General features: G+C 39.1%; 1 protein-coding gene across 2 annotated transcripts in view; it reads left to right on the top strand.

Annotated features, from left to right (window-relative positions):
- Positions 1 to 26,648, top strand: part of DOCK1 (dedicator of cytokinesis 1) — a 361,208-nt gene that overhangs the window by 61,704 nt on the left and 272,856 nt on the right. Inside the window, exons 10-20 of one of the 2 annotated variants that reach the window (XM_079977122.1) lie at positions 594 to 729; positions 3,558 to 3,630; positions 6,090 to 6,169; positions 7,662 to 7,787; positions 10,003 to 10,127; positions 11,382 to 11,480; positions 15,788 to 15,860; positions 18,572 to 18,675; positions 19,196 to 19,379; positions 23,064 to 23,161; positions 24,095 to 24,184. In XM_079977122.1, coding sequence (XP_079833248.1) covers positions 594 to 729; positions 3,558 to 3,630; positions 6,090 to 6,169; positions 7,662 to 7,787; positions 10,003 to 10,127; positions 11,382 to 11,480; positions 15,788 to 15,860; positions 18,572 to 18,675; positions 19,196 to 19,379; positions 23,064 to 23,161; positions 24,095 to 24,184 — 1,188 coding nt within the window. Of the gene's footprint in view, positions 1 to 593; positions 730 to 3,557; positions 3,631 to 6,026; positions 6,170 to 7,661; positions 7,788 to 10,002; positions 10,128 to 11,381; positions 11,481 to 15,787; positions 15,861 to 18,571; positions 18,676 to 19,195; positions 19,380 to 23,063; positions 23,162 to 24,094; positions 24,185 to 26,648 lie in introns of both variants that reach the window. The other variant, XM_079977121.1, reaches the window with a different exon arrangement.

The raw sequence follows: 26,648 nt of genomic DNA, 5'->3' as shown, positions 1-26,648 counted from the left end.
TGTAGCATCCGAGTATGGCTTTAATTGGCCATATCTGTCTCATAGGCAGTATTTCACTTGCTCCTAGTTTTGTTCTTTTTGAACCCACATGGACTTTCATGTGGCTTTAGCTCAATTCTGTCACATGCTGCAGGAAATTATTTGAGCTGCTAAGGGCACTAAGATTTTTGATGCTTTTGCACTGGGGGAAAAAAGTCATGTGAACCATTTCTGAAGACTCTTTGACGGTTGTGTGGGAAATACATTTTTAAATGAGTAGGAATTGTTCAGGACTCTCTAGTCATTTTAAACATTTCCATGTAAATGTATTCCTTGATCGTTATGAAACTTTTTGTCATGCAAATAACGGTTGAAGGGATGGCAAACTGAGAAGGCTAAATAGCAAATAATCTTTCTTCTTATGTAATCCAGAGGCATTTGTTGGCTTTGGAAGCGGGGAGGCATTCTAACAGGGGGTAGATTGTAACTAATAATGGGAAATGGTCGCTTTCTGTTCTCTCTAGCACCTCAAAAGATATTTCTTCTTATGTAATCTTATGTGGAAATGTAAGTGCAGTTTGCAAAGTAAAGGTATGAAAACTTAACGTTTCCAGGACCTTGGCAGCAAAGACCTGAAAAGAGAGAAAATCAGTTTCGTCTGTCAGATCGTACGAGTAGGCAGAATGGAACTAAGAGACAACAACACAAGAAAGCTAACCTCTGGGCTCCGGCGACCTTTTGGTGTAGCAGGTAATCCATTCTCTTTAGGTGCACTGTCAAAATGTTCTGCAAGTAAGAGCAGCTGTTTGGTATTGAACAACTGCTGACTTGGCATATTGAAGTTTTGAGAATAATTATTCAGCCTGTTGGTTATATTTACTGAATTTTATGCCTAGATCATTTGCAGCTTGCCAAAGAATGTGCATGTGCCCTTCACATGTTTATACAGTTGTACCTTGGGTTACAGACGTTTCAGGTTACAGACTCCGCTAACCCAGAAATAGTACCTCGGGTTAAGAACTTTGCTTCAAGATGAGAACAGAAATCGTGCTCTGGTGGCGTGGCGGCAGCAGGAGGCCCCATTAGCTAAAGTGGTACCTCAGGTTAAGAACAATTTCAGGTTAAGAATGGACCACCAGAACAAATTAAGTTCTTAACCCGAAGTACCACTGTATTTATTTCAGAAGATCCCTAGTGCAGAAGCAGGGTAGCTATGGCAAACATAATATTTGCTGCATAAAATGTAAAGTGCTAATTTCCCAGAATGGAAGGGGATGGGTGGAGAAATGATGCAGTATGAAACTGGATAAGGATTCCAGAAAATGGCATGCAGGATTTAATAGGGATGGTAGAGCTGAATCATCATGTGATACTGACCAGGGCTAGGATAGACAACCTGGTGCCCTCTAGATGTTGTTGTTATTGTTGTTATTCCGCCCTATACCCATAGAGCTCATGGCAGTTCACAACATAAAATTACAATATCAAAACCACAAAATACATAATGAAAATAAAAACAAAGACAACCCAGTAATCCCTCCCTCCGTCAGCATACTTAAAAGGGCATTGGATGTCAATCAGTCAAAGCTCTGGTTAAAGAGGGACGTTTTCATCTGGCACCCAAAAATATATAATGAAGGTACCAACCGAACCTCCCTGGGGAGAGCATTTCACAAACGGAGCCACTGCAAAGAAGGCCCATTCTCATGTTGCCATCTTCTGGCCTCTCGTGGAGGAGGCATGCGAAGAAGGGCCTCAAAGAATAATCTCAGGGTCTGAGTAGTGACCTCCCTCAGACGCAAGCATGGGCTCCCCAGGCGACAAGAGCCCTGGCTGTGGTGGTCCAAAGGAAAGCAGAGCAATTCATGTGGCACCAGGTTGGCTGCAGGTGTTGCCAGAAAGAGGCCTACAAGACACCATCCAGCCGTCTTAGAAACTCCACTCTAGATTTGTGTAGGCCTTAGCCTTTTCTTCTCCCGAAGATGTCCCACAAGGCAGTAGGTACAGATTTTTCCTCAGGGTTACTCCCAAAGACTTTCTTGTGAACGAGTATAGCTGCAAGGCAGCAGAGATTTAGGATCAGAGTTCTCCTTCTCTTATATGTGCTACCTTCCCAGGCTGATGAGCTCCCTCTGTCCCTCATTTCCCTCTACAGCACATGCAATAACCGTCTTCTTGACAGTTGGACTCACAATGAGTCTTGTCTCTTCAATCCACCAGAATCTGTCTTCACATGGAGGGGAAGTCCTTAACTCACTGAGGGTTTGAGACCCATCAGTTACCCCAATTGGTTTAGCTGGCCAGTCGAAGCCATTCCCAGGGTGTGGCTGCTGTTGTATGCTGACAGCTTCTAAGAGCCATAGGTGAGAGCTGAGTGCAGCGTGGGGACCAAAGGTGGACAAATTACCCCTCTACTCCTTTACTACAGTGATCCAAAAAGCTGGCCTTGATCCCTACTCTTCCGGCACCAGGCTGAAGAAATGTACTGGATTTGTTTTCATTACTGAGTTTTCCATTTGGAAGAGTTGAAAAAAGATGGAAAATGATGTTAAGGACTTTGCTTGAAGAGAATATATTGATACTGAAAGTTACGACAGCATGGCTCTGATGTAAGGGAATGGATGACTGGTTTTAGTGCATTAGATCCTTACAGTATACTTGAGCAGGGCATTTGTCCACAAACATCCAGGTACAAGTGGCAGACAGAGGCAGTGCTGGACTGGCATATACAATGTATTTCTCCTTACTGCTAGATCATGGTGATGTCTGCTAGTAAAACTGTCTCTTCAGAGATTGTTTGCTCCTGGTGCTATGTTACCAAGCCATGGCATGCTGTCTTCTGAATGTGCCCTAACTGGTTAAGCTGAGAAGAACCTTTCCGCTTTCTTTGGGCTTGGATATCTCTTTCATTAACGCATGTCTGGTCTGGTGCAAATTGCTTACTGAACTAGCATTCCACATTGCCTGGTTTTAATGAATGGTTGTATTGGTTTCTTGTTGTTTTTTACAAATTTTATTTTAATGTTAATATTGAGTTTCATTGATTATGTTTCTGTAAGCAGTTTTGGAATTTTATAACAAGATGTGCAGCATATAGGTATTTTCAATAAATAAGTTTGAAGACTTGGTAGAGGATATTTCAAGTTGCAAATGAGTTTTTGAAGTATATTCTGTTATGCATGCATATTTGTATGCCCACAGGAGAATACACCTAAATGTTGTAAAAGGTTGTAAAAAAGAAAATAAAGCAAGTTTCTCTCTGAGATCCATTATTATCTTTAGTCTCACAGCATCTGCCATGAAAGTGTGAATTTATTCTGCAGTGAAGTGGGTTATCAGTTGTAACATGTTTCAGTATGTGATGCACAAATGCATAGCCATTATTAGCTTCAGAAGATTCTGCTTTTTTCCCTGATGTGAATATAGCAGGGCTATCTTTGAACATAAGAATATATTTGTCGTAAAATAGTTCCAAACTGTCTGTTGTGAAGCACAAAGATGTCTTTATGCCTCTTTGCCACTTTCCCTCCCTTTAGATGTTGATCTCTTTAACGACATTTCTCTCTTTTTGATTTCAGTAATGGATGTAACTGACATAATTAGTGGGAAAGTAGATGACGAGGACAAACAACACTTCATTCCATTTCAGTCGTAAGTATAAAGTAATGCAGTAGTAATGTCAGAGGAGATTTCCAGCCATATAATAGTGGATTATGACTTTCCAGATTTGAATTTAGCTCAGATGGTTTCGATAATGAGAATGCCAAGAAAGGGAAAAATAGTACTGTGTATGGCAGCTATAAATATTACAGCAAATTAGCAATAAAGTCACTTATTTTTAGCCTGTTTTGTTGAGGAAATTAATCAGATAGCTTTGAACTTCTGTGTAGCTTTTTGCTTGTGTAGATGTGCATACACACATTGGATGTATAATTGACCTGTATAGTTCACAAGGAAGCAATTGTTGCTGCTATTTCCAGATTGTTATTTTAAGGGAAAGGAAGCTCCAATTTAGCTATAGAGCTCCCCACTTGGAAGGGCTTCCCATCCATTTCTCTGGATGAAAGGAAGGTGCTGTGTGTGTGTTGGTTAGTCACCTCAACTGAAATAGATGGGAGCCCTGACATAACTCCCAAGAGCTTAGCATGCACAGAAATGTCTGGACTGCAGTCAAGGCCTGAATAAAGAAATTTAAATTGACCATGAGTTTCCTAGTTTGTAGAGATGTTGAGAGCATTGAGCAGCCGTAGGTACTGAAATACGTTATGTTCTCTGGGAATAATTAAGGGCAGCGATACAGAATCTTGATGACACAGTGTGAGAAATGGGTTTGCTTCTTTGGGGGCTTTCAGGTTACAGGTGAATGCTTTTGAGCACTTTACTCAAGGTGGAATTCAGTGTTTCACTTTTCCAAGCGTTGTAGCTTGCTATGATTCCTCTCTCTCCTCCCCCCCCATGTACTGTTCTGAGGGTACTCTTGGGCCCCCCAAGCCAATTTGCAGGGGGTGGCACATGGTAGGAGAGGAGGTAAAGCCCCACAGTTCAAGTGGAAGACCTTGCATGGGGCTTCCACTGACAGGACAGGGTGAATCCTAAGTATTTCTGTAAAACCACTTTGAGATTTCTTTCTATAGTCAAGTGATATATAAATTTCATGAAGTAGATAAGCAAATCTCCAAATAACGCACATTGTGGACAGTGGTTATGCATTGTGTGGGCATTGGCAATATTTTCTTATGCAGTTTGTAATCAGGTGTACTTTTGGTAACACATGCTGCTTAAAGAAAAAAACAATAGACATAAGAACATTGAAGACATTTATGTGGAAACCTGGATAAAATAAGAAAGTGGGATGTTGGAGGGCAGATGAAACAATATTCAATTGCTGCATCAATACTCGGTGACAATTTATGGGTCCTTCAGATTTTTTGTTTTTATAGTAATTATGATTAATAACAAGTTAATAAAGTATTGTAGTTTAAAATGAAGTTAGGTGTAATTCAGGGACCCTGGAAGAAGAGTACTTTCCATTCATGCTTTGTGACAGTTATAAACTAAGCTGCGACAAGTGTATTGGGAGATGAGGATGAACACTGACAATGCATATTTATGGATAAAGAAAAGTAGATATTAGTGAAATGCTTACAAGTCTCTTGCTCCATTAAATCTGATTTATAGCAGTATGCATAAATCAGAATTTTGAAAGGTTGCAGAATAATATGCGCCAAGGTTCTCTTTTCTTTTTCCCTCTCCTCTCCCATGGTAGATTAAAATGTTCTTCAGAAAAACTCTGCATCAGGAATGAGCAACGTGCACTGGCGATGAATAGCTTTGTCATTCCCAGTGTTGACTTAAGAGCTGAACATGCGAAGCAATTTTTTTCTTACTCATTTCACGTTGTGCCTTTGTTGTGCCACTTGGCATTTTTCTTTTCATATCCTGGTTATTTCATAGCCAGTGAAATGAATACAAACACAACGGCTGTCACATGGCACTATGGCGTAGTAGATATGATTTTTCAAAATGCTGCATTTCATTTATAACTTCAATTTCATCTTGTTCAGCCATAGTAAAAATGTTTCTTGAATTTCCTCTTATTTTCTCCCTTGCTCGAAGCTACTTCTGTGCATAGTAGCTTTGCTTTTCACCCTTCTGTTAACTCTCATTAAGCTACGGCTTAATTCACGTCACTTCTGAAGCTAGTCTCGAGCATTCCATGGAGTAGTATGTTTTACATTTTGGTGTTTTGTTATTTTATATGTAATTTCTCAGGCTTTTCATCTTTCATCTGCAAACAGAGCTGGGATCTGGTGTACGTTTCTAGAATCACAAGTTTGCTTTACTTCTCTTAATTAGATTTACATCTTCCTGATTATCTTCTTATGTCTGTGTTGTTCCCTTTCCTATCCTTCGTCTTCGTGTTGACTAATGAACACTCTTTGTCAACTATGTGATACGCTCCTCTGTTTCTTGTTACTGTGACTTCTGGTTTTCTGTCCCCCATCCATTGTTACCTTTTGGTGTTGGTCGTCATGTGCATCCTCCAGGCTAGCCTTGGATAACGCCATTCGACACAAGCAGTTGAACATATCATCCCGTTTTTCACCCAGGGTGGCAGGGGAGAATGATTTCCTTCAGACTGTAATAAACAAAGTGATTGCTGCTAAAGAAGTTAACCACAAGGGTCAGGGTAGGTACTTCGCTTTACTTTACACTGTTAGCATTAGAAATGATGTAATTCCTCCCATTTTGTCTGATAACTTTGACATTAATCTGAAGGGAATTGATTGAATTGTGTTCAGCATGGGCACCTCCTTGCTTCGTTGGGAAGTTTGATTACTCAGCTGATGAAAGTCTTAACTACCCTTGATATGTGCACTTTAGTACTTTTGCACGCAAGTCTTTGCGCCATTTCGCTATCACGCGGCACATCTATTATTTTAGGGAGTTACTGCTTGCTCTTTATACTGAACATTTCCAGTTGGGTAGCCGTGTTAGGCTGTTGTGCCAAACGCAACAAGTTCCACTTAATCTTTTCGAGATGCTACAATACTCTGTCCATGTTTGCTGTTTAGTTTCCAAGACCTGCCATAGCAGGTATGTGTGCATTTAGTTTATAAACCTATAAATGTAGGGGCCAAATGTAGCCCTTCATTCATCTCTGTTGAGCCTTCAGGACCCTGCGAGGATATGCTTCATCTCCCCTCGCTTGCCCTGCTCTGCACCATCCTTGAGTGCTTTTGCATGGCTGGAATGAGATGTGATCCTGCCTGGGTGGAGGATGAAAAGGTAGATGTACGCGTGCCTGTCTAAGGTCCTGTTTCCATTGCTTGAATGTAGCCTATCACATAAAGATGTGAATCATGGCTTTTTCCCCCAGTTGGAATTTGCAGGAACTCAGTTCTGGCACCTCTCAGGTGGGCACCATTGCCGACAAGAGAGGCATTCATGGTGAGAATTGCATCTGTCGCTTTGTTTCTTCCTTCAGTCACCACAGGCATTTGACCTTTTTCTTGCAGGTTTGCTTATGAGGGTGTGTGAAAAGAGTAACCCAACTCTACTACATACCTTCTCTGCTCACCTTTTCTAAGGTTCTTCTTTACCAAATAGTGATACTTTTCAAGAGTGCAATCTTTCCCATCTCTCACATAATAGGAAGTGAAGTGCGGGCATTAAATAAATTATTAATAGTAATAATAATAATAGCAACCCGCCTGGGATCACTGAACGATGAGAGATTCAAGTAAGAAATAGAAAAGGACTAGTTACACAGCAATAGATAAAACTGTGGCATTCGCTTCCACATAATATGGTGATGGATGGCCCCCACTTTAGATGGCTTTATCCCCATGCATTTGTTAAAGCCACCAATGGCTGCAATTCCTATATTTCCAACAGTATCTGAGGTGGTGTTCCTCTTAAGTTCCAGTTTCTTATGACCACAAGCGGGAGAGTGCTATGCGCTGACATCCTGCTTGTGGTACCTGGGTGGCCACTGCGCTAATCAGGATGCTGGACAAGGTGGTCCTTTTGTCTGATTCAGAAGGGCTTGTGTAATTAGATGCTCTGTCACCTTATTACCACCAAAGGTTAAGGAAATGTTAAGAGATTGTTTTGCACTTGAAGAATACTGTTTTATAAACAGCTTTTTCTGAACTAATGTATTGTACTTAATGCTACAGGTTTATGGGTAACGTTGAAGCTTCTTCCGGGAGATATTCATCAGATAAGAAAAGAATTCCCTCACTTAGTTGATAGAACCACAGCTGTGGCTCGCAAAATGGGGTTTCCTGAGATTATTATGCCTGGTAAGCTTCAACAAATTCTTGATCTGATGCGCTTAAAATATTGGAGATGTTGTTAATGTTCTTTTCTTCAAGGTGAATAAGAAGCAGTTCATGGAAGAGTATGAATTGACTTGGTTTTGGGTTTTTTAGTGTTTATGTGAGATTTGGCATTAAAATTATATTTTCAATCTACTTTCAGACTCTTTATTAATAATGTAGTAGCACTATTGTAAACACTGTGGACTAACTGTGCACAGATGGTGGAACGTCTAGTTCATTTTGTTTCAAAACTCAGATTCCTGGTGTGTTTTGAGTACTTGGGCTTTTAATGTATGTTATAAATGAATCTATGAAGCAATAAAGGCAGACTTCAAAAGCGGCTCTGTTGCTTGCGTGTCCAAATGGGCTATCAAATGTGTAGCTTATCCATTATTGCATACAGATGTGTGAACATCTTTGCAAAAATATTTACTCAGTATTTTTTGAGAAATGCTTGCTTTGTTCGTTTAGTCCAGGTTTATAAACTAAAACATTTAACTCAATTGAGGAGCATTTATACCTTTTCAATTACATTTCATTAATAATAACGCCAAAAATTCTGAAGATGGGATAGGCATTGTAGGAAAGTTAACCAACTGGACCAAGCAATTGTATGCATTTGAAGAGGACAGAAAATGATGTCAGAATTAGGCCTCCTGAGCCAGAAAAGCTGAAGGGAAGGAAGTTGACAAGAAGGTTAGCTGCAAGAGATAAGAAGGGTAGAAGCAGAGATAAGACGCAAATATAAGCAAGCCACAAATGCAGATTTAAACTCTTCAGGAAAATAAATGGAAGGTGACCTGGAGATATTTATAGGTACTCAGGCTCATTAAGAATCAATAAGTAGAAAGCGATGCTGAGGAAGCCCTTTGAATATAGAGAAGAGAATAGAGCATTCAACAACATTTCTTCCAGACTCAAGAATGGGGCAAGAAGGAAGGGCAGTTCTCAGGATTCAAAGGCTTCTAGTACTCAAGAATGCTAAATCTTAGCATTCTTTGCTATGTGCTTTGTTATCAAGTAATCCTCTCTGCTTATGATCAAATCAGAATTTGTTTAGGAATTTGTCCTTCTTTCTGGTATAACTCAGTTTCCATTATTGTTTATGAGAGTGCTGCATCATTAGGCATTTTTGTTTGTTATATATAGCAGGCATTAATTTATTCCCAGAGTAGAATGTGGATTGGAGCTGATTTGTCAAAACTAAAACGTTCTGTTTATCTTGGATGATAAATTTTGAAACTTTTACCTAAACTTGCGTTGTTTTGAATACATGCAGCCTCAAATCAAAAAGCACGCATACAGTCACACGAAATACTATTTATTTATAGAAGTATTTCTATACTATCATATCATAAAATGTCAAGGTGGTGTTCACTGTCAAACATCAAATATTTTTCTTTAAAGTACAGATAATCATTAAGGTGCCTGCCAACTTAAAAATTAAACAGCAGCAAAGGCCTTTTTGCAAAGTTTTCAGGAGATGCCGGAAAGTCAAAAATGAGGATGCGTGCCAGATCTCTGCTGGAAAAGTATTCCATAGCACAGGACCGGTGACATGATATACCCAACATCTAGTTGAGACCAGTTGGGCATCTGTAGCACAGGGAGCAACTTGCAGTGCTCATCTATATAATCTCAGTCATTAAGCTGGTATAGAAGGATTCAGTCTGTTCTTAACATATCCCGGATCCAAATTATTCAGAGCTTTGCGTATTAGCACAAGGACCTGGCCTGGAAGCATATGAGCAGCCAGTGTAGATGTATTAGCAGAGGTGTCACATACTGTTGTCTTATCTGCCCAGTCCAACAGTCTAGGCACTGCATTCTGCATCAGGACGGCCAAGGCTGATCCTGTCCCTATACCAGGCCTAAACCCAGATTGAAGTCGATTCAAATAAAGTGTCATCCAGGAACACTTGCAGCTTTGAGGTGCAGTTGTACCAGGTGTACTTGCATTTGAATACACCCACCCACCCACCCACCCACCCACCCATATGCATACCTTATGAGTAAATAAAACTTCTACTTCACAACTAAACTCTTGAAATTTTCATAGGACAGGAGCCCTAACATTAAAGAGTAGGTTAAATTAAGAAGATATAAATCATAGGAATTTTAAAATTTGTTTTCTATTTATTGATAGACCGTAAAATGCTGTACTAATCGTTTTGCTTTCTTTTTCTCTCTGCCTCAGGTGATGTCCGTAATGATATCTATGTAACATTAGTTCAAGGAGATTTTGACAAAGGCAGTAAAACCACAGCAAAGAATGTAGAGGTTACAGTATCTGTTTATGATGAAGATGGCAAAAAATTGGAGGTATGTTGTGTGCTGGTTTATTTCCCATGCTAATTCTAAACCTTTTCCTTAGTGTATGGCTTATGACTGGTCAAAATAGGATGTGATCAAATATTGCCAAATATTTTGGTATTTGTAAAGCATTAATGTACACCATCAGAAAAGAGTTTTGCATTTCCTGACTCCATTATTTAATGACCTGGTTCACTGTACATGGCAATTCTATGGCATATGGACTCTGGATAGGAGCCTGCAGCTGCTTTGCTGTGCCCCAGTCCCCTTTGGCTTAACATGTTTTCTGGATCAGGACTGGTTAAGCTCTCTCCACACTAACAATGTACCGTTGCCAAAGTTTGTTCTTGGCTGCAGCTTGTGGGTAGTAAGGAGGGAGCCTAACCATGGTTGCAAGCTCCTCTCCAGGAAGGAGACTGCACGTTTATAAGTGTTTCACTAAGCCATAGTTTGGCTTCTTGTGCTGTGTGAACAGGAACAGCATGTGCGAACTTGGAACAGCATGTCATATGTTTTATTTCAGCTAGTACTTCAAGTTCTATCAAGAGCCGCTGTTTTTTCTAGACTTTAATACAGACCTCCCTCAGTAACTTTATGGAGCGGGCAGCTAGATAACAAGCCGGGAATACTTGCTGGGTTCTGTGGAAAACAAGATAGAATCATGGGTGGTCATATTCAGAGATTAGTCACTGGTGATTATCTGTGTTTATGTGTGTTCCTGAGTTGCCTGCAGTTAAAGCAGGTGGTTAGCAGGAGAAGATTTGCTATGCTGCTGTGTTTTGTTCTGACGGCTCCATCTTTAGGGGACAGGAAGCCTCCACTCTGCCATTGCTAACAATCAACAGCATAATGAAATGAAAACAGTAAGTTGCCACCCACACAGTGGCATCCTTGGTTTAGTGGAATATTTGACAATCTCCTACAGTTGTCAAATAGTAGACAGTGAATTGACAGTATTTGTCTGGTCAGTTGACCCATATACCAATCCTGATATTCCTGTATCTTCTGAGTTTGTCAGAATATGTAGGAAACAGTTGTCAGAATTAACACCTGAATTTAAATTTTTTGAATGGAAGATTTCTGTTTCAGATATAACAAAACCATTTCCTGCCTGTTGTTTCCCTGTCATCCTGCTGAGGCTGGTGACATGAATTTTCAACGTTTCCCCCTTGTGTTTTCTTATTAAGTGTAACAATAGCATTTGTTTATACATGCAAGTAAAAATTATATAATGTGTACTATTTCCTTCTTTCTTTTTAAAAGAATGTCATTTTTCCTGGTGCTGGAGATGAAGCGCTTTCAGAATATAAGTCTGTGATATATTACCAAGTAAAACAACCTCGCTGGTTTGAAACTGTAAAGGTATGTCCAGTGTTAGGAGTCCTTTAAAAAAAATGAGTAAGAGAGAATCCAGTTGATAGACTTGCTATATAGCTGTCAGACAAAAGAGGTATGCCAGAGAATGTTTAAAGGTTGCTAAGAAACAACATAGATGAAGACATTGACTGAATGTATTTATCTCCCGGTCTTCTGGTTAAGACAGCTTTGACAGAAGAGAATTATTCCAACATCTGTCTTTCACCTCTTTTGAATTAGAAAACTGAACAGTAAAGCAAATGATTGCAATGTAAGATAAAAATGTATTACCGTAAAGTGCACAAAAGCACTGTGGAATTATTGGGATTTCTCATACATTGTTAATGAAACTAGAATTGCAATAGCAGTTTACCAAAGCAAATGCTAACTATTGTAAAAGCAATGTATATTAATAGTACTATAAACCCAAAGGAGAACAGTTTCAAAATTCAGGCCTGGGATCACTTATCCCTTCTGCTCCTCCTCCTCTTCCTCCAGCAAAGCCTTAAGGAAACTTTTTCTTCAATTCTAGATTAATCACAGCTTGCTCTGTTAGCTTCTGCCAACCTAACAGTTCGAAAGCACACCAGTGCAAGTAAATAAATAGGTAACTCTGTGGTGGGAAGGTAAATGCCGTTTCCGTGAGCTCTGGCTTCCGTCACGGTGTTCCGTTGCGCCAGAAGCGGTTTAGTCATACTGGCCACATGACCTGGAAAGCTGTCTGTGGACAAACGCCGGCTCCTTTGGCCTGAAGCGAGTTGAGTGCCACACCCCATAGTCACCTTTATCTGGACTTAACTGTCTAGGGGTCCTTTACATTTACTATCTTTACTATGGATAGTAAAGTCAAACCACAGTTTATAAAGCTGGCTCATTTCAACTATTCAAAGATAAGATTGATAATTTCTTAGGGTTCAGCAGTTAATATGAAATGAAAATAGGAACTTTTGGTCTGCTTTTGTGCACAGTGGGAGGGGGAAACAATAGTCCAGAGCTCAGTTAGGCTTTTCTTGTAACACTAAACTATGGTTTAGCGTCTTGTCTGAATGCAGCTACTTATGTATTTGCATGTGCATTTGATGAAGTTACAACCATAGGGCATTCTGTCAGATGGCTGTTGAGTTGGAAGACATTTAGTATCTAGAGAACTATTTGATGGCTGGGAAAAATGTGCGCAGAACACATAGATTCTGGATACAGTGGAACCTTGGGTTGCAAACGTGATCCGTGTGGGAGGCACGTTCACAACCCGTACCATTTGCAACAGCACATGCGCGGGTCGGTGCTTCTGTGCATGCGCAAAGCGCAATTTAGTGTTTCTACGCATGTGTGAGTGCCGAAACCCAGAAGTAACCTGTTCTGGCACTTCCGGGTTCAGCACAGTGCACAACGCAAAATCGCATAACCTGAAGCATCTGTAACCTGAGGTACCACTGTATAAAGAATTGAAAGAATATCTGAATTCTATTAACAAAAGCAAGAGGTCCAGGGGCTTGACAGCAGTAGGTTTCTGTGGGAACCTTTCATGGCAGTAAGATTTGTGCTCAGTGCCGTGGAAGGAATGAAGGAAAAAGTAATCGAAACGGTGAAGCAGAGTTAGAATATAAGCAGCCAAGTTTTGGCATGGAAGTGAAGGAATGTATGTGTAGCACTGGAAAAGCAGAATGTAGGTAGTCAAGGCAACAGGCTTGTCAGAGGAAACTGCCTTTTATCAAGTCAGACAATTTGTTCATCTAACTCTGCATTATCTACCCTGACCGGCAGCAGATCTCCAAGATCATAGACAAAGAACCTTCTGCGTTCAAAGCATGTGCTCTGCTACTGCTTTGTGGCAGCTCCAAAGCTTTAGCTGTAGGTGTTAATCCCTATGGGGAGGTAGATGTGGTACATGATAGCAGGAAAATATCCTTGATGGCATTGAAGAGGGACTGATATTAATAATAGTGCAAATTAACCTTTGGCAACGCCCAGGAAGCCACTTGGGTGTTACACATGGCAGCTGCCTTAACTTCACTTCCTGCACAGTGGGTTCCCTTCCATCCACTTTCTCTGTATTTTAAAAGGAATATCTAACATCTACAGATACTGCTTTTGAGGCAACAAAGGCACAAGCTAAGGGATTTAAACCTCTTTCCCCATCTTGGAAGTACATCTGAAGTTGGATGATCTGATTTTTCTAGTGAATAAAATCTCAGTTAGGTGGCAAAAATGGTACATTAGAAAAAAAATACCGGTATAATTTGAAAGTGAGGGTGATAACGTGTGCTAAACAAATGCTATCTTATATGGAAACAAATATCTGCATAGGGTTATTTATACTTACATGAAATGTTCTGACATTTGGGCAAGGGATAGTATATTATTATGAAATAGGGATGTGATAAATGAAGAGAAACAGGTGAATAGGAAGGGCAAATGTTGGTGAGACAAAAGTTAAATTGAATTGACAGTTCCGATACATATGGACAGCAACAAAACTGAGCTGCTGGATCAAAGAGTGTGTATATGGATTGATGGAACAGGTGTGATGTAAATGTCAAGGTAGACAAGGTGAACATAGCTCCGAAAATTGAGGAGCGTCAAAACATTAGAATCTGTCTGGCCTGCTTGTGACTGCTGTAAAGTTCTGCAGCAAATGATAGCACTCATTCCTTATTGGTTTGTAGAGCTGAAAGCTGACAGTGTGAGGTATTATTTTATTTCCCCCTCTGGTATTACCAGGCTTTAAGGCATGGGAGGAAGGCCTGCTCCACATCCCTGAGTTATACTTCTGGGTACAGTATCAAAACAATATAGAATTACATCTCAGGCTGTGCTTTAAGCCATCCAGTGCTCTGATCTGGAGGAAAGGCAAGAACGAAGTATATTTGTTTTGGTATTATAGCTTAGTTTAATATATTTTTCAAGGTGGGCATTCAGAAATGATTTCACAGCTTGTTTTCTTAGCACAGTTGTGCTTGAATCATGAGTATGTTGTTCTCAAGGGGCTCACCTGCATCCAGACCTTTTAACTGATGTCCCAGACTGAGTTAGGACATAGTTAAGCTGATTCATTTTAACTGACTTTTTCAGACTCTGCATTGCATTGTGGATCAAAGTTATGTGTTTATTTTGTTAAATGAAAATTTCCACACTATTTCCATTTTAAAAAACACCACATGCTCAAGGCAGCTTATAACGTGCATTTTTTAAAACAACAACAATAACAACATTAAACTGAGAAGAATTAAAAACCAGCAACAGGAAACTCTAAAACCAGATCCCATAAAATCATTCAGAAAAATCAACTAAAGGTATAGAACCACTAAAATAGAAGCTGAAAGGAGCAAACATGATTTTACCTTGTGCCTATATGCTATATGGGGAGATCCCAAGTGGGCTGAGTCCAAAGTCAAAGTTATACCTCAGTAAAAAGTTAATAGATGGTCTTGGTCAGTTTTCCCCTATATTCCATAAAAGTACTGGTGGTATAAGGGACGCAGGTGGTGCTGTGGTTTAAACCACTGAGCCTAGGGCTTGCCGATCAGAAGGTCGGCGGTTCGAATCCCCGCTACGGGGTGAGCTCCCATTGCCCGGTCCCAGCTCCTGCCCATCTAGCAGTTCGAAAGCATGTCAAGTGCAAGTAGATAAATAGGTACAGCTCTGGCAGGAAGGTAAACAGTGTTTCTGTGTGCTGCTCTAGTTCACCAGAAGTGGCTTAGTCATGTTGGCCACATGACCCGGAAGCTGTCTGTGGACAAACACCGGCTCCCTCGGCCTAAAGAGCGAGATGAGAGCTGCAACCCCAGAGTCATCCACAACTGGACCTAACAGTCAGGGGTACCTTTACCTTTACCTTGTGGTATACAGGACAGGTTGCTTCTTTAAAGTTGTGAAAAATCACATTTTTTTTGCTCTATAAATAATAATGCATTGAATAAGACTGATGCTGTTTTTCTGTTTACTAATACAGCTTCTAAAACTGCAATAAGTATTTAAAAAAACATACTTGAAAAAAACTTTTTGAAATAGCTGCATAGCTATTTACATGCCTTCTTTATTGCATCAGATTTGCGGCAAGTGGAGAATGCCTGCAGGCAAGGATGCAGAAAAGTTTTTATAACTTAGAACCTATCTCTTCCAAGTTATAAAAACTTCTTTGTCTTTTTAGCTGCAGGTTTCTTTCTTGATTAGGCAGGCACTTTAATTACAATCTTGTCTTGTTTTTTATGTTTTTATAAGTTTTGTTGCCCGCCACCTTGATATTTTATGAGAGTTGGTAGCGTATAAATATTTTTATAAATAAATGGATGTGTACATTTTCTTTTGTGAAGGTTGCAATTCCCATTGAAGATGTAAACCGCAGTCACTTAAGGTTTACCTTTCGGCACAGGTCATCACAGGACTGTGAGTACTTCTCCCCTGCTCATTTTACTTGTAGTATCTGTGTTTACTTTAAGGAAGTCTCTGTTTAATTTTTATTAATGATTTGGAGTCCTTTTTCTTTCTGAATTTGGGCCCTTTCCCTCTGACCTCACTTTAGCTGACTTTTGCTATACTTTCCTCCCCTTTGCATTTCCATAAGTGAGTCAGTTGGCAACAGTGGGTGCTGGCAGGTAAGTAAGGATATTTTCTTTGGGGAAAATAAACTAGCTTGCTTGCATTTGTGTGATCCTCATCGGTTGTGAAGTTCAATTGTGAGGAATGCTTGCAAGTAACTTACTTGTTAGCCCAGTGCCGACTCCATCAGGCTTATGATAATGTTCTGATTAAAGTTTGATATTTTTTACGTTCTCTGTATCTGGCTTGTGTGGACTTTTAATTTCTCACAATTTATAAGTAAAAAAAAAAGCATGGCTTGTGTGCTTGAGTTAGACTGGCTCTCTTAACTAATGTGCTTGTATTTTCTGAAGAGTTGCAGTTTGAATTTTCATTACGCCATCAGCATAAGAATCAAAGCTTTAATCGTGTAACCTTCACTTGAATGTATTTAAGAACTTGTAATATTTGACACCTACTCCATAATGGATAATGCTTGTGTAATTAAAAGCTGCTATTTTGATATAAAAATTAGTCATAAGAATGAAAGTAGTGCTTCCTTTAATAGAATATTTAACAGTTTCACTAATGAAAAACAATATGCGGCAAATTACTGTCATATTTATGAGACTGAACTACAAATTGATTCAGTAGGAAGCAGTCACATTACTTTGCAGCAGTTCATGGGTGGCCAGACCTATTGAGCTTTGGATTATTGCATTCATTATGGGTTAAGACTCAGGACTGCCACAGCGCTTTTTCATATATTTTTTGGACTGCCATAGGGTTGATGAGTGTTGCCCTTCTGTCTCTATTTCTCATCTGCTTGCCCTGTCACTTTGCTTCCTTGAACTCACACCAGCGGGTTCTTTTATTATTAATGAGAGAAAATGGAAGTAGCTGATTATAGGCTCATTGGGTTCAGCTGTTGACCCAAAAGGAAACATGAACTTTCTACTGCTGTGTAGATTATATTTCGGGCTTTCCTTACATTATTATAAAGATAGAGTGTTTTAAGGGGTTGTGGGGAAAGATCCTGAAATCACAGCCCTCCCCCAAAGTGCTTTCTTTCTTAAGAAATTGAGGAAGATGGGCTTTAAGAACAGACAATATTATTATTATTATTATTTATTAAATTTGTATACTGCCCTTCATCTGAAGATCACAAGGTGGTCACAACATAAAAATAAAAAATGAGAATACAAAATACATAATAAACAAAAATAGAAACAAACCAATAACCCCCCCTCCCAGAAACACATTTAAAAGGCCATAGAATATTAATCAGTCCGAGGCCTGATTGAAGAGAAATCTTTTTGCCTGGTGCTTAAAGATATACAATGAAGGCACCAGGCAAGCTTCCTCAGGAAAAGCATTCCACAAATGGGAAGCCACCCTCACGACCTCTCGTGGAGGGCCTCACATTATGATTGCAGGGTCCAGGTTGGTTAAATTGGGTGTAGCACTTGAATTTCATTCTGCATAAGAAGTTGAGATAGTCTGGAATAAATAATACTGTTTGCAATTAGTTAAACACTATCACAGAAACTTCCTTTAAGGAGTAAAGAACCAGTATCTTAGAAAGTAAGTATTTCTAACCTGGTTATAATAATTCTTTTTCGCAGCACTTTTTCTTCATGTGTACATTCTTGAATAATCTTTCTCATGAGCGTATGATGCCGCCTGAAGATTAATAAGCACACTGTAGCCCAGACTTCGTAAAGTGATGCTTTTCACATGTTTTGGATCACAATTCCCATCATTCCAGATTATTGGCTACATTATCTGGAGTTGTAGTTCAAAATATCCAAAGAGCACCAGGTTTGGAAAAACTGCTCTAGCCCTTATGTCTTGTGCCACGTAGTGTATGGGTAGCCAATATGGTGTCCTACAGAGGTTTAGGAGTACAACTTCCATTATCTCCAATCATTAGGCATGCTGATGGCATTTACAGATGACAACAGATGACCGATACATGTTGGCTATTCCTGTGCTACTGTATAGTCTTATGATGGGCCCAGGGCCACATAGCAAGAGAGAGCCAATTTAAGGGTGTGCAAAGGGCCCAAGGGCCCTGCCTGTATTTTGGAATTTTGGAGATTGAGGAGGAGGCATAAAGGAGCATGAGCTCACTATTCTACCTGACTCCTTTTGTTCCATTAATCAGGGATTTGGTAAATAACTTGTGCAGCTGGTCTTCTAGGCGCTTGAATCTGGATGCCTTGCTGGGAAATGTGGATAACTTCTCATGAGCTGCATCACAGCCTTATGTGGAGTGGCACATCCGGGTCACTGTTACGTATACATCTCATTGCAGTCTGGCGCATAGTGCTGGGGGTTGAGTTTAATCATGGAGCCATTTTTAACAGAAGACTTTTATACATTGCATTCTGTGAGTGCAAACAGGCAAGTGGATATACCCTGTATTTCTAAATTTCCAGTTTATTCTGAACACATTTAACATAAGGTTATTTGCTAGACTTCATGTGTGGCATTAGAACAACCTGTGTCTGCATTCTTGAATGTCTTCATCTGTAGTCATTATCATTGATTTACAATATGTTTCTGTACTTAAACAGCCAAAGATAAATCTGAGAAAATATTTGCCCTGGCGTTTGTTAAATTGATGAGATATGATGGAACAACACTACGGGATGGAGAGCATGATCTTATAGTGTACAAGGTATTATTCTAACCATATGCTGCAGTACTTTGAGAATACAAATATTTAAGGAATAGTTATTTTGTACAGTGTGATGTAGAAGTATAGCTTTTGCCTATATTCAGATGTTATTCCCTTAGTAACAGAAAAATAATGTAGGTTATAAGGAAGAAGAGTGAAACTTCACTTTTGTACAGCTGCTTAAGAAAAAATTAAAATAACTTACTGAGCCCACTATGCTTTCTTAGTTTAGAGCTTAGTTTGGAGCTTTTCTAATGGATAATGTGAAACATTTTCCTTTTTTGTTCATCCTTCCCTCTAGGTAGGTAACTTGGAATATTGGTGGGTTTAACAGGTGTTGAAAAGCCATTAATTTTGCTGTGTGACATGTTTTTGATCTACTCTTTGAAAGCTTTGAGGGGGAAAGTGTCTTCAAGTTGTAGTCTCATTTAAAATGAAATAAGCTGTGATTAAATGCAGAATAAAAAATGTTTTCAGCAGCTATACTTAATATTTGCATTTTATTGGAATAATGTTGCAGGCAGAAGCAAAGAAGCTAGAAGATTTTTCGACTTACTTAAGCTTGCCCTCTACTAAAATAGAATTGGAGGAAAAAGGTCACTCAACGGCTGGCAAGGGCATGCAAAACCTTGGAAGCTGCACCATCAGTAAAGATTCCTTTCAGATTTCTACTCTAGTTTGTTCAACGAAGCTAACTCAAAATGGTGAGGAAGATTATCACATCCTAGAATAAAAACAACCGCCTTGCATTTGCAAAGAATAATAATATAGGCAGCTGTTTGTTCAAGTTGAGTCTCCTTTATGATACTCCTGGGTTGGGAAAGATCTTTTGGTCATGGACCTTATATTTTAAAAATATGGATTTCTTGCAAACGTTGGGTGACTGACCTTCTGTAAAGTCTTATCAGTTGCATTGTATTTATCTAAATGATGTGCACACTCTTGGAAATAATAAATGAAAATGGCAGAAGAAAAAACAATGTTTAGGAGATAGTTGAGTAATATTCAACTTTCCTAGCTATATTTGAACTTCTGTTGGTAAGGGCCTATCTATGACAGTATTCTTATTTTTATTGGACTTCTGATTTTGTTTTATCCAAGAAGAAGAATATAGAGGGGATCAGTGGCAATCCATTACTTCAAAATATTTCAAAATCTGATGTATTTTAGGAGGGCATGTTTCTTAAAAATTTATTTTATTCATAGCAATTAATCTTATTAACTTGCTTTACCTTTAGATTTGAAAAAAAATGAAACACAGTTCAGCAGCAAGCATAAAACATGCTTATAATCCATCTCCAAATGTATGAAAAGATACACTGATGTAAAAAAAGAAATATAAACTGAGGGGAAATAGGTGAGACGGAGTTCTACAAACGGAAAGCCGCTACAGAGAAGTCCCTAATCTGCCCCTGCAGATCACACTTTAAATTGGGCACAGTAGCAAGTAGACACCCAGAACAGCTCCTGGGAAGCTGGTGTTCTATGATATTTTTTCACTGTGCTGTTCAAAACTCCTGTGGCAAGAAGAGCCCCATGTAGAACACATTATGGTACTCTAACCAGGGTATTGGCCAGTGTGGTCAGGCTATGCCAGCCTAGGAAAGACCATAGTTGGTGAACCATGCATAGCTAAAAGTAGGTATTCCTAGCCATGGAAGCCAATTGAGCCTTGAGTGACAAAGCTGAATTCAGGAGTAACTGGTCCTTCAGGGGGAATGCAAGACTCTACAGGTAGTTTTCTGAAATTCCCTGACATGAGAACCACCCATCACCAACACATCTGCCTTGTTAGAATTCAACATGGATGTGTTATTTAAGCATGCTTTTTAGCCACAGATTCCCACAACTTGGTTCACAAAAAATGCAAATTGAAATTGCACAAACAGTTTGAACTGAAACACCAAAGATAAAATGGTACTCTGTTTAATCTATTTATTCTTTGTACGATTTCACCTGCATCCTCAAGGAAAGGACTTGGATTAGTGGCGCTTAATAGATACCTCTTTTTCCCACTCCCACTTTGTACAAACACCCTGTGGTTATAATAGGTACCCAGACAAGGAGGAGAACTGAATGAGGATTATGTGGGGGCATGTTGATGAACCCATCATTCTGCAGTTCTCTGAGAAACAGCTTTGCTGAGTCCCATGTTAAGTGCTCTGCATGTAGATGATGTGCCTGTTCTAGAATAATTATACCCATAAATGTTTTTTTAATCACATTTATTATTTTGTTATCTCCTTCCCCCCTTTTTTCCTTTTAGATGTTCACTGGGACCTTTGTTAGAAGCAATACTCTTGCTTCAGGATATGATTATGAATTTAGGAAAAAGAAATAAAGAAGTACTCCCAATAGCTTGTAATGCAGGGGTTGGAGTAGATAGGGAACTGCTGTTCAGGAAAGCAAATAAGAACCTTTGATGACCAGCTTCTAGATAAACAGTTCTGTTAAAAATTGTATTAGAAAATTAAGGAATGAACATAGGTGGTTTTACTGTTCAGCTGGGTTGAAGAAATGCACAGGTAATGATATCTGGACACTGGATAAATTGTTATTCTTGGTGAGATGGAAATCTGACATCTGACTGCCATTTTTGGCAACTGCCTCATGTTTTTTGGATCTGATTGACATATGTGACATTTAAGGAAAAGCTTTTGTTATTTTGAAGTGTTGTTTTGCAGTGTTCAGCTCCACAATGATTTTCATGCATTGTTGAGGCAATGGTAATTCTTAAAGCATTTTCAATATTTAAACAAACGCTTACATTTGTAATTCATGTGTTAAAGCTGACAATAAGTCTGTGTTGAAGCTGCCTTTATTGGTAGACAAAACCATAATTGACTTTAGAGAGTAATTTCTTCATTTTTGAAGTTCTCCTGTACTCTTTCTGTCAACTTTATTCAGTATGTTAAATAAGGTTTTATGGTTACTTTTAGCATCTTTGAAATTGAGCTGTTACACATTCCATATGTCAGTTGATCTGGATGTATGTTTGCACTGGATTGGATACTGCATAAGTGCTGAGTCCTAAGCACATTTTTGCAGACACATTTTTGCATATATTCAGCTAATTGTAGTAGGATCTTGGGAAGCTCAACATGTTGAATTTGTTTTTATAGGGCAATGGTCTAAAAAGTTTCTTTTTCAACCTAATGTTTCTCTTCCTAATTAATTTTAAATGTCAAATGTTTCAGGGCATCCCATGCTGATTAGTAGAAAGCCTCCCTAATATTTCATTTGCAGCCCCTATGCTTTCTTCATCCTGGCAGAACAACAAAAATCAAAGACTAATCCTATCTTTTCATGCCTTAAAGGGGTGTACTGACCTTTAAATAGAGGTTCATGGGACAGCATTGTATTTTAAATGTGGATCAAAATCCATTGTTCTACCAGTTGACCTGCAATCCTTGCAAATATTACCGGTATGTTTAGAACTGTATAGCTGGAATCATAACATTGCATACATTGCCCTTCCCTGACATAATCCTAATACTGCATTAGTGATGTTTGAATGACAGGATCATGTTTGTTGGGTAAATCATGGTAAAAGTCCATATGCTTACCACCATCTCTTGAGGTGCCTAATTCCCATAATCCCTCACCTGGGAGCTGTTCAACATCTGGAAGGCCAAAGGCACCCCATTGCTGATTTATAAGGAAATTTCCCACATTGTCTATTTACTTGTCCTTCAGATTTTACCAGTGTTTTGTTGGACTATATACCATTTTGGAATACATGAAGGAAATGACAAAATTTAATGCTCCCTTCTACTCTGGAAGAGACAGAGTGGCATGCTATATTCTGTCCATGTAGTTAGCTTTCTTATTTATCACATAATTTTTATCTTTATGTCTGTCCAAATTATGCTGTGCAAATTTGCTGATTTTAAAAAGATTAGCAGTGTTACCTTAGAAGTCCTTTTGAGTTCAATAATACTTACACCCAGATAAAAAAGTGTATAGGATTGCAGCCTGAGTTGTTTATTTATTTAACTAAATTTATATACCACTTGGTTGTAAACACAACAACAACAACACCTAAGTGGTTTACAATATAAAATAAAACATTAAAATTATCTATACAACTGGTGTTGAAAATAAAAAGATTAAGAACTATGCTAGCTAAAAGGAAACAAAGTGCATTTTACTTCTGTATGTCTGGTTAGGCTTGCCGAAACAAATATGTTTTAAGCAGATGCTGAAAAGAATACAGTAAGGGCGCCTGCCTAGTGTCAAGAGGCAGGGAGTTCCAAAGTTTTTGTGCTGCTACACTAAAATATTGCTTTCTTGCAGTTGTTTCCATCTCTACTCTGCATTGTATTCTACTGGCATTAGAGCTAACAGATTTGCCTTTTTCTGGTTGTTTCTATGTTGTTTACTCTTAGTGGACTTGCTGGGGCTGCTGAAGTGGCGATCAAACACAAACCTTCTGCAACAGAATCTGAGACAACTGATGAAGGTTGATGGAGGTGAAGTGGTTAAGGTAACAAATCCATTTTCCAGCAGCTGTTTGGCTGATATATTGACTTGAAAGCATATTTAACTCTTGTTTCTATATCTAATATAGCTGACGTCGTGCAGTATTACTTTTAGATGTATACAATTTTTTTACATATGTGATAAAAGGGTGATTCTGTAAAAGAGCTTTATGGTTTTTACTAAGTGAAACAACCTGCTCATTATTTGTTGATAACATTGATTATTTACCTCCACTTGATACTGAAGAGGAAAAATGCATTTCAGAGAATGTTCTTGGAAGTTTTATGTCTGGCTCATGCTGATAGGTGACAGAAATTGTGCATTGATTTATGTGCACACCAACTCAGATAAAACTTAATTGCATGTAGTGATGCATAGGGTTTTTGCCAAGCTTTGGTCAAGCTGTTGATAACTTACCATAGTAAAATAACATGAGAGAGCAGTGTTTGGGCAGATTAGATAGACATGGGTATGCATATGCATATTACAGTATCTTTTATACTGGCAAAGCCCACACAAGAAATTACCATATTTTTTGCACCATAACACTCACTTTTTTCCTCCTAAAAAGTAAGGGGAAATGTCTGTGCGTGTTATGGAGGGAATGCCTACGGGTGGAATGCCTACGGATTTTCCTCCTCTAAAAACTACGTGCGTGTTATGGTTGGGTGCGTGTTATAGAGCAAAAAATACGGTAATAACAGCAACAAACATCCCCCAACAAACCCCCGTAAACAATACTCAAGCCCCACTTAGCATGGTCAGGGTTGTCGGATGTGTAATCTCACTACTTCTGGAAGACACCAGGTTGGCTACCCCAGTTTTATACTAGTATATAGTATATAATTATATACTATTATATAGTATTTTATATTATTACATAGTATTTTGTATACCTATATTTTGTTAAAATAGCAATTTTAATATTTCTTTGCAGTTTCTCCAAGACACACTAGATGCGCTCTTCAACATAATGATGGAGAATTCTGAAAGTGAAACATTTGACACTCTGGTGTTTGATGCCTTGGTAATTTATAGATTTTCATTTAATTTATTCATGTTATTATCCCCTGGAAATAGCAGAGCAGCTAATATAGAGCTTCACATGGCTTCCATGTAGGGCCTCTTCATTTTGTCAGCTCCTTAGCCTTTGGGTGACCAATGATGTTTTTGGCTGGTAAAAATAACGTCTTTGGGTATTTATACTGCTATTTCCCCAAAGTGATTGGAAGCTGTGTATTGTGTTTTTCCCATTTTTGTGAAACAAAAAACGACCATTTCAGTCTATGAAGCCCCATGTACTTCACAGGGACCAACTTGTTTCTCTTCCCATTTGTTTTCTGACATACCGTATTGTAAAAACAGAATTTTAGCTTAAATAAAAAAAAAGAAGTTCCTCTTAATAGGGCAAAATATCAATTCCTGTGAGATGGGGTTTATCAGCACTGTGGTGCTGGGATAAAGAAGGAGTTTAACCTTATCTAACATTTCACACATCATTTGCCGGTAGGTCTTCATAATCTTGGCTGGTTTCGCCCTCAGTTTTCACCTCTTGGTTTGAGAACTACTATGATACGTTCGGATGTTACATAAGAGGCACGCTGATGCTCGAGCTCATAATATCTTGTGCTAGTATAGCTGTTAAATCTGAAGGTGTTGTAGGATTCTGTGATAGTATGGAGCAGAAGGTAATACAAGGGAACGAATTTTGAGGATGTACGGTCCAATGTGATGACAAAGATAAATTGGCTGTGTACAAAATGGCCGTGTGTGAGGAGCCCCTCAATCTAGAGGTGAAATCAAAGCAGGAACATTGTAGATAGAGGTAGCTGATTTTTTTCTCAGATAAAGGATTCTTGCAGGTAGAAGGGGGGGGGAGAGGTGGTCTTTTTAGATTTCACTTCAGAGCAGGAGTGCAAGATTAGCAAAGGTTCAAAAGATAGCTCTTGGATACATTAAGGTTATATTGCAAAAACAACAACCCAAGAACAACAAAAAGGCAGTAAGAATATTTGTTGTCATTATTTTCCTTTTTATATGTCAGAATTCTCACTGTTATCAACACAGGAAAGTCACACCCTTTGGCATGCACACCAAATTAAATAATTTCATTTAATTGTTAATAACAGGCGGCGGTGTGTCACGCTAGTGACCTGGCAGGGAATGTTACATGCTCCTAAAGCATATTTCTATGTGAACTGGAGTACAGGAAGCTGCTCTCCTGAAATACCACCCCAACAAGAAAACATTTTCCCATTTTGTTCCTAACAAAAGTATATATCCATTAATTGCAAGAAGCTGTGGTTGGTTCTGGAAGTCTTTCATCCTGACAGGAATCCCTGCAACCTCAGCCTCACTTGCCACCACCACAAGTACCTGTGTCTTAAACTAGTTTTTTTAGGTGGATTTTATATGCATATGGGGAAATGGATACAGATCTAGAGGATTCAAAGATGAATGTTGGCAGTTTCTATGGCTTTTCCCTCAAGGCAATTTTCCCTCAAGCCATTTTACTTCCACGCCTCAGCTCTCTCCAAAGGAGTTCTGCTTTCCCTGACTCTTGACCCCCAACAGGCCAATAACCATCCAAGTGACTCAAACCTCCAGGAAGTGAGTGTGAAATTTGCCTCTCTCCCTTCCGTCAGAACTTGTCACCCAACAACCTCTGCTAAATAGGCTTTCATGATACAAGGCCTCCTCGTAGTCAGGGGGTCCCAGAATATATATTCTTATTAAACACAGTCATAATTACACACACACACAGCATTTCTCCACACAGAGAAATGGTTTTGGTTTTAGTTTTAGTACAAGAGAGATCTATTTGAATATATCACAGAAAATGTTCTTTTAAAAAGGCATTTCTATTATTTTCTTTTATTCCCCAGGTAATATTGAGTGTCACATGCTGGTGTGTCACGCCGATGTAGGGAACTTAAATCGCCTTTGTATAGTATTCTGAATATAAAAAACTGCCCTCTGGGCACCTGGGAAATAATATACAGTGGTGCCTCGCAAGACGAAATTAATCCGTTCCGCAATTCTCTTCGTCTAGCGGTTTTTTCGTCTTGCGAAGCAAGCCCATTGACAGCTTAGCGGATTAGCGCTATTAGCGGTTTAGCGGCTGTTAGCAGATCAGCTGATAAGCGGCTTAGCGGCTTAGGAAAAGGGGGAAAGGGGGGGGGGAACCCGCAGGAACTCGCAAGACATTTCGTCTTGTGAAGCAAGCCCATAGGGAAATTCATTTTGCGAAGCGCCTCCAAAATGGAAAACCCTTTCGTCTAGCGGGTTTTCCGTCTTGCGAGGCGTTCGTCTTGCGGGGCACCACTGTATACAATTTCCAGATCCCTAATAGTGGAAAAGTTTATGTCACTGTGTCCAAAGTTAGACTTTCTGAGCCAGAATGCCTTCATTTAAAGAGGTAAAGAATTAAAAGTGAATATCTAACGATGATAAAGCAAGCAAGCCTAAACAATGTGTTTTAAATTCCGTAG

Source organism: Podarcis cretensis, assembly GCF_951804945.1.
Source record: "Podarcis cretensis genome assembly, chromosome: 5".
NCBI classification, from domain to species: domain Eukaryota; kingdom Metazoa; phylum Chordata; class Lepidosauria; order Squamata; family Lacertidae; genus Podarcis; species Podarcis cretensis.
This window is presented reverse-complemented; position numbering and strand designations above follow the sequence as displayed.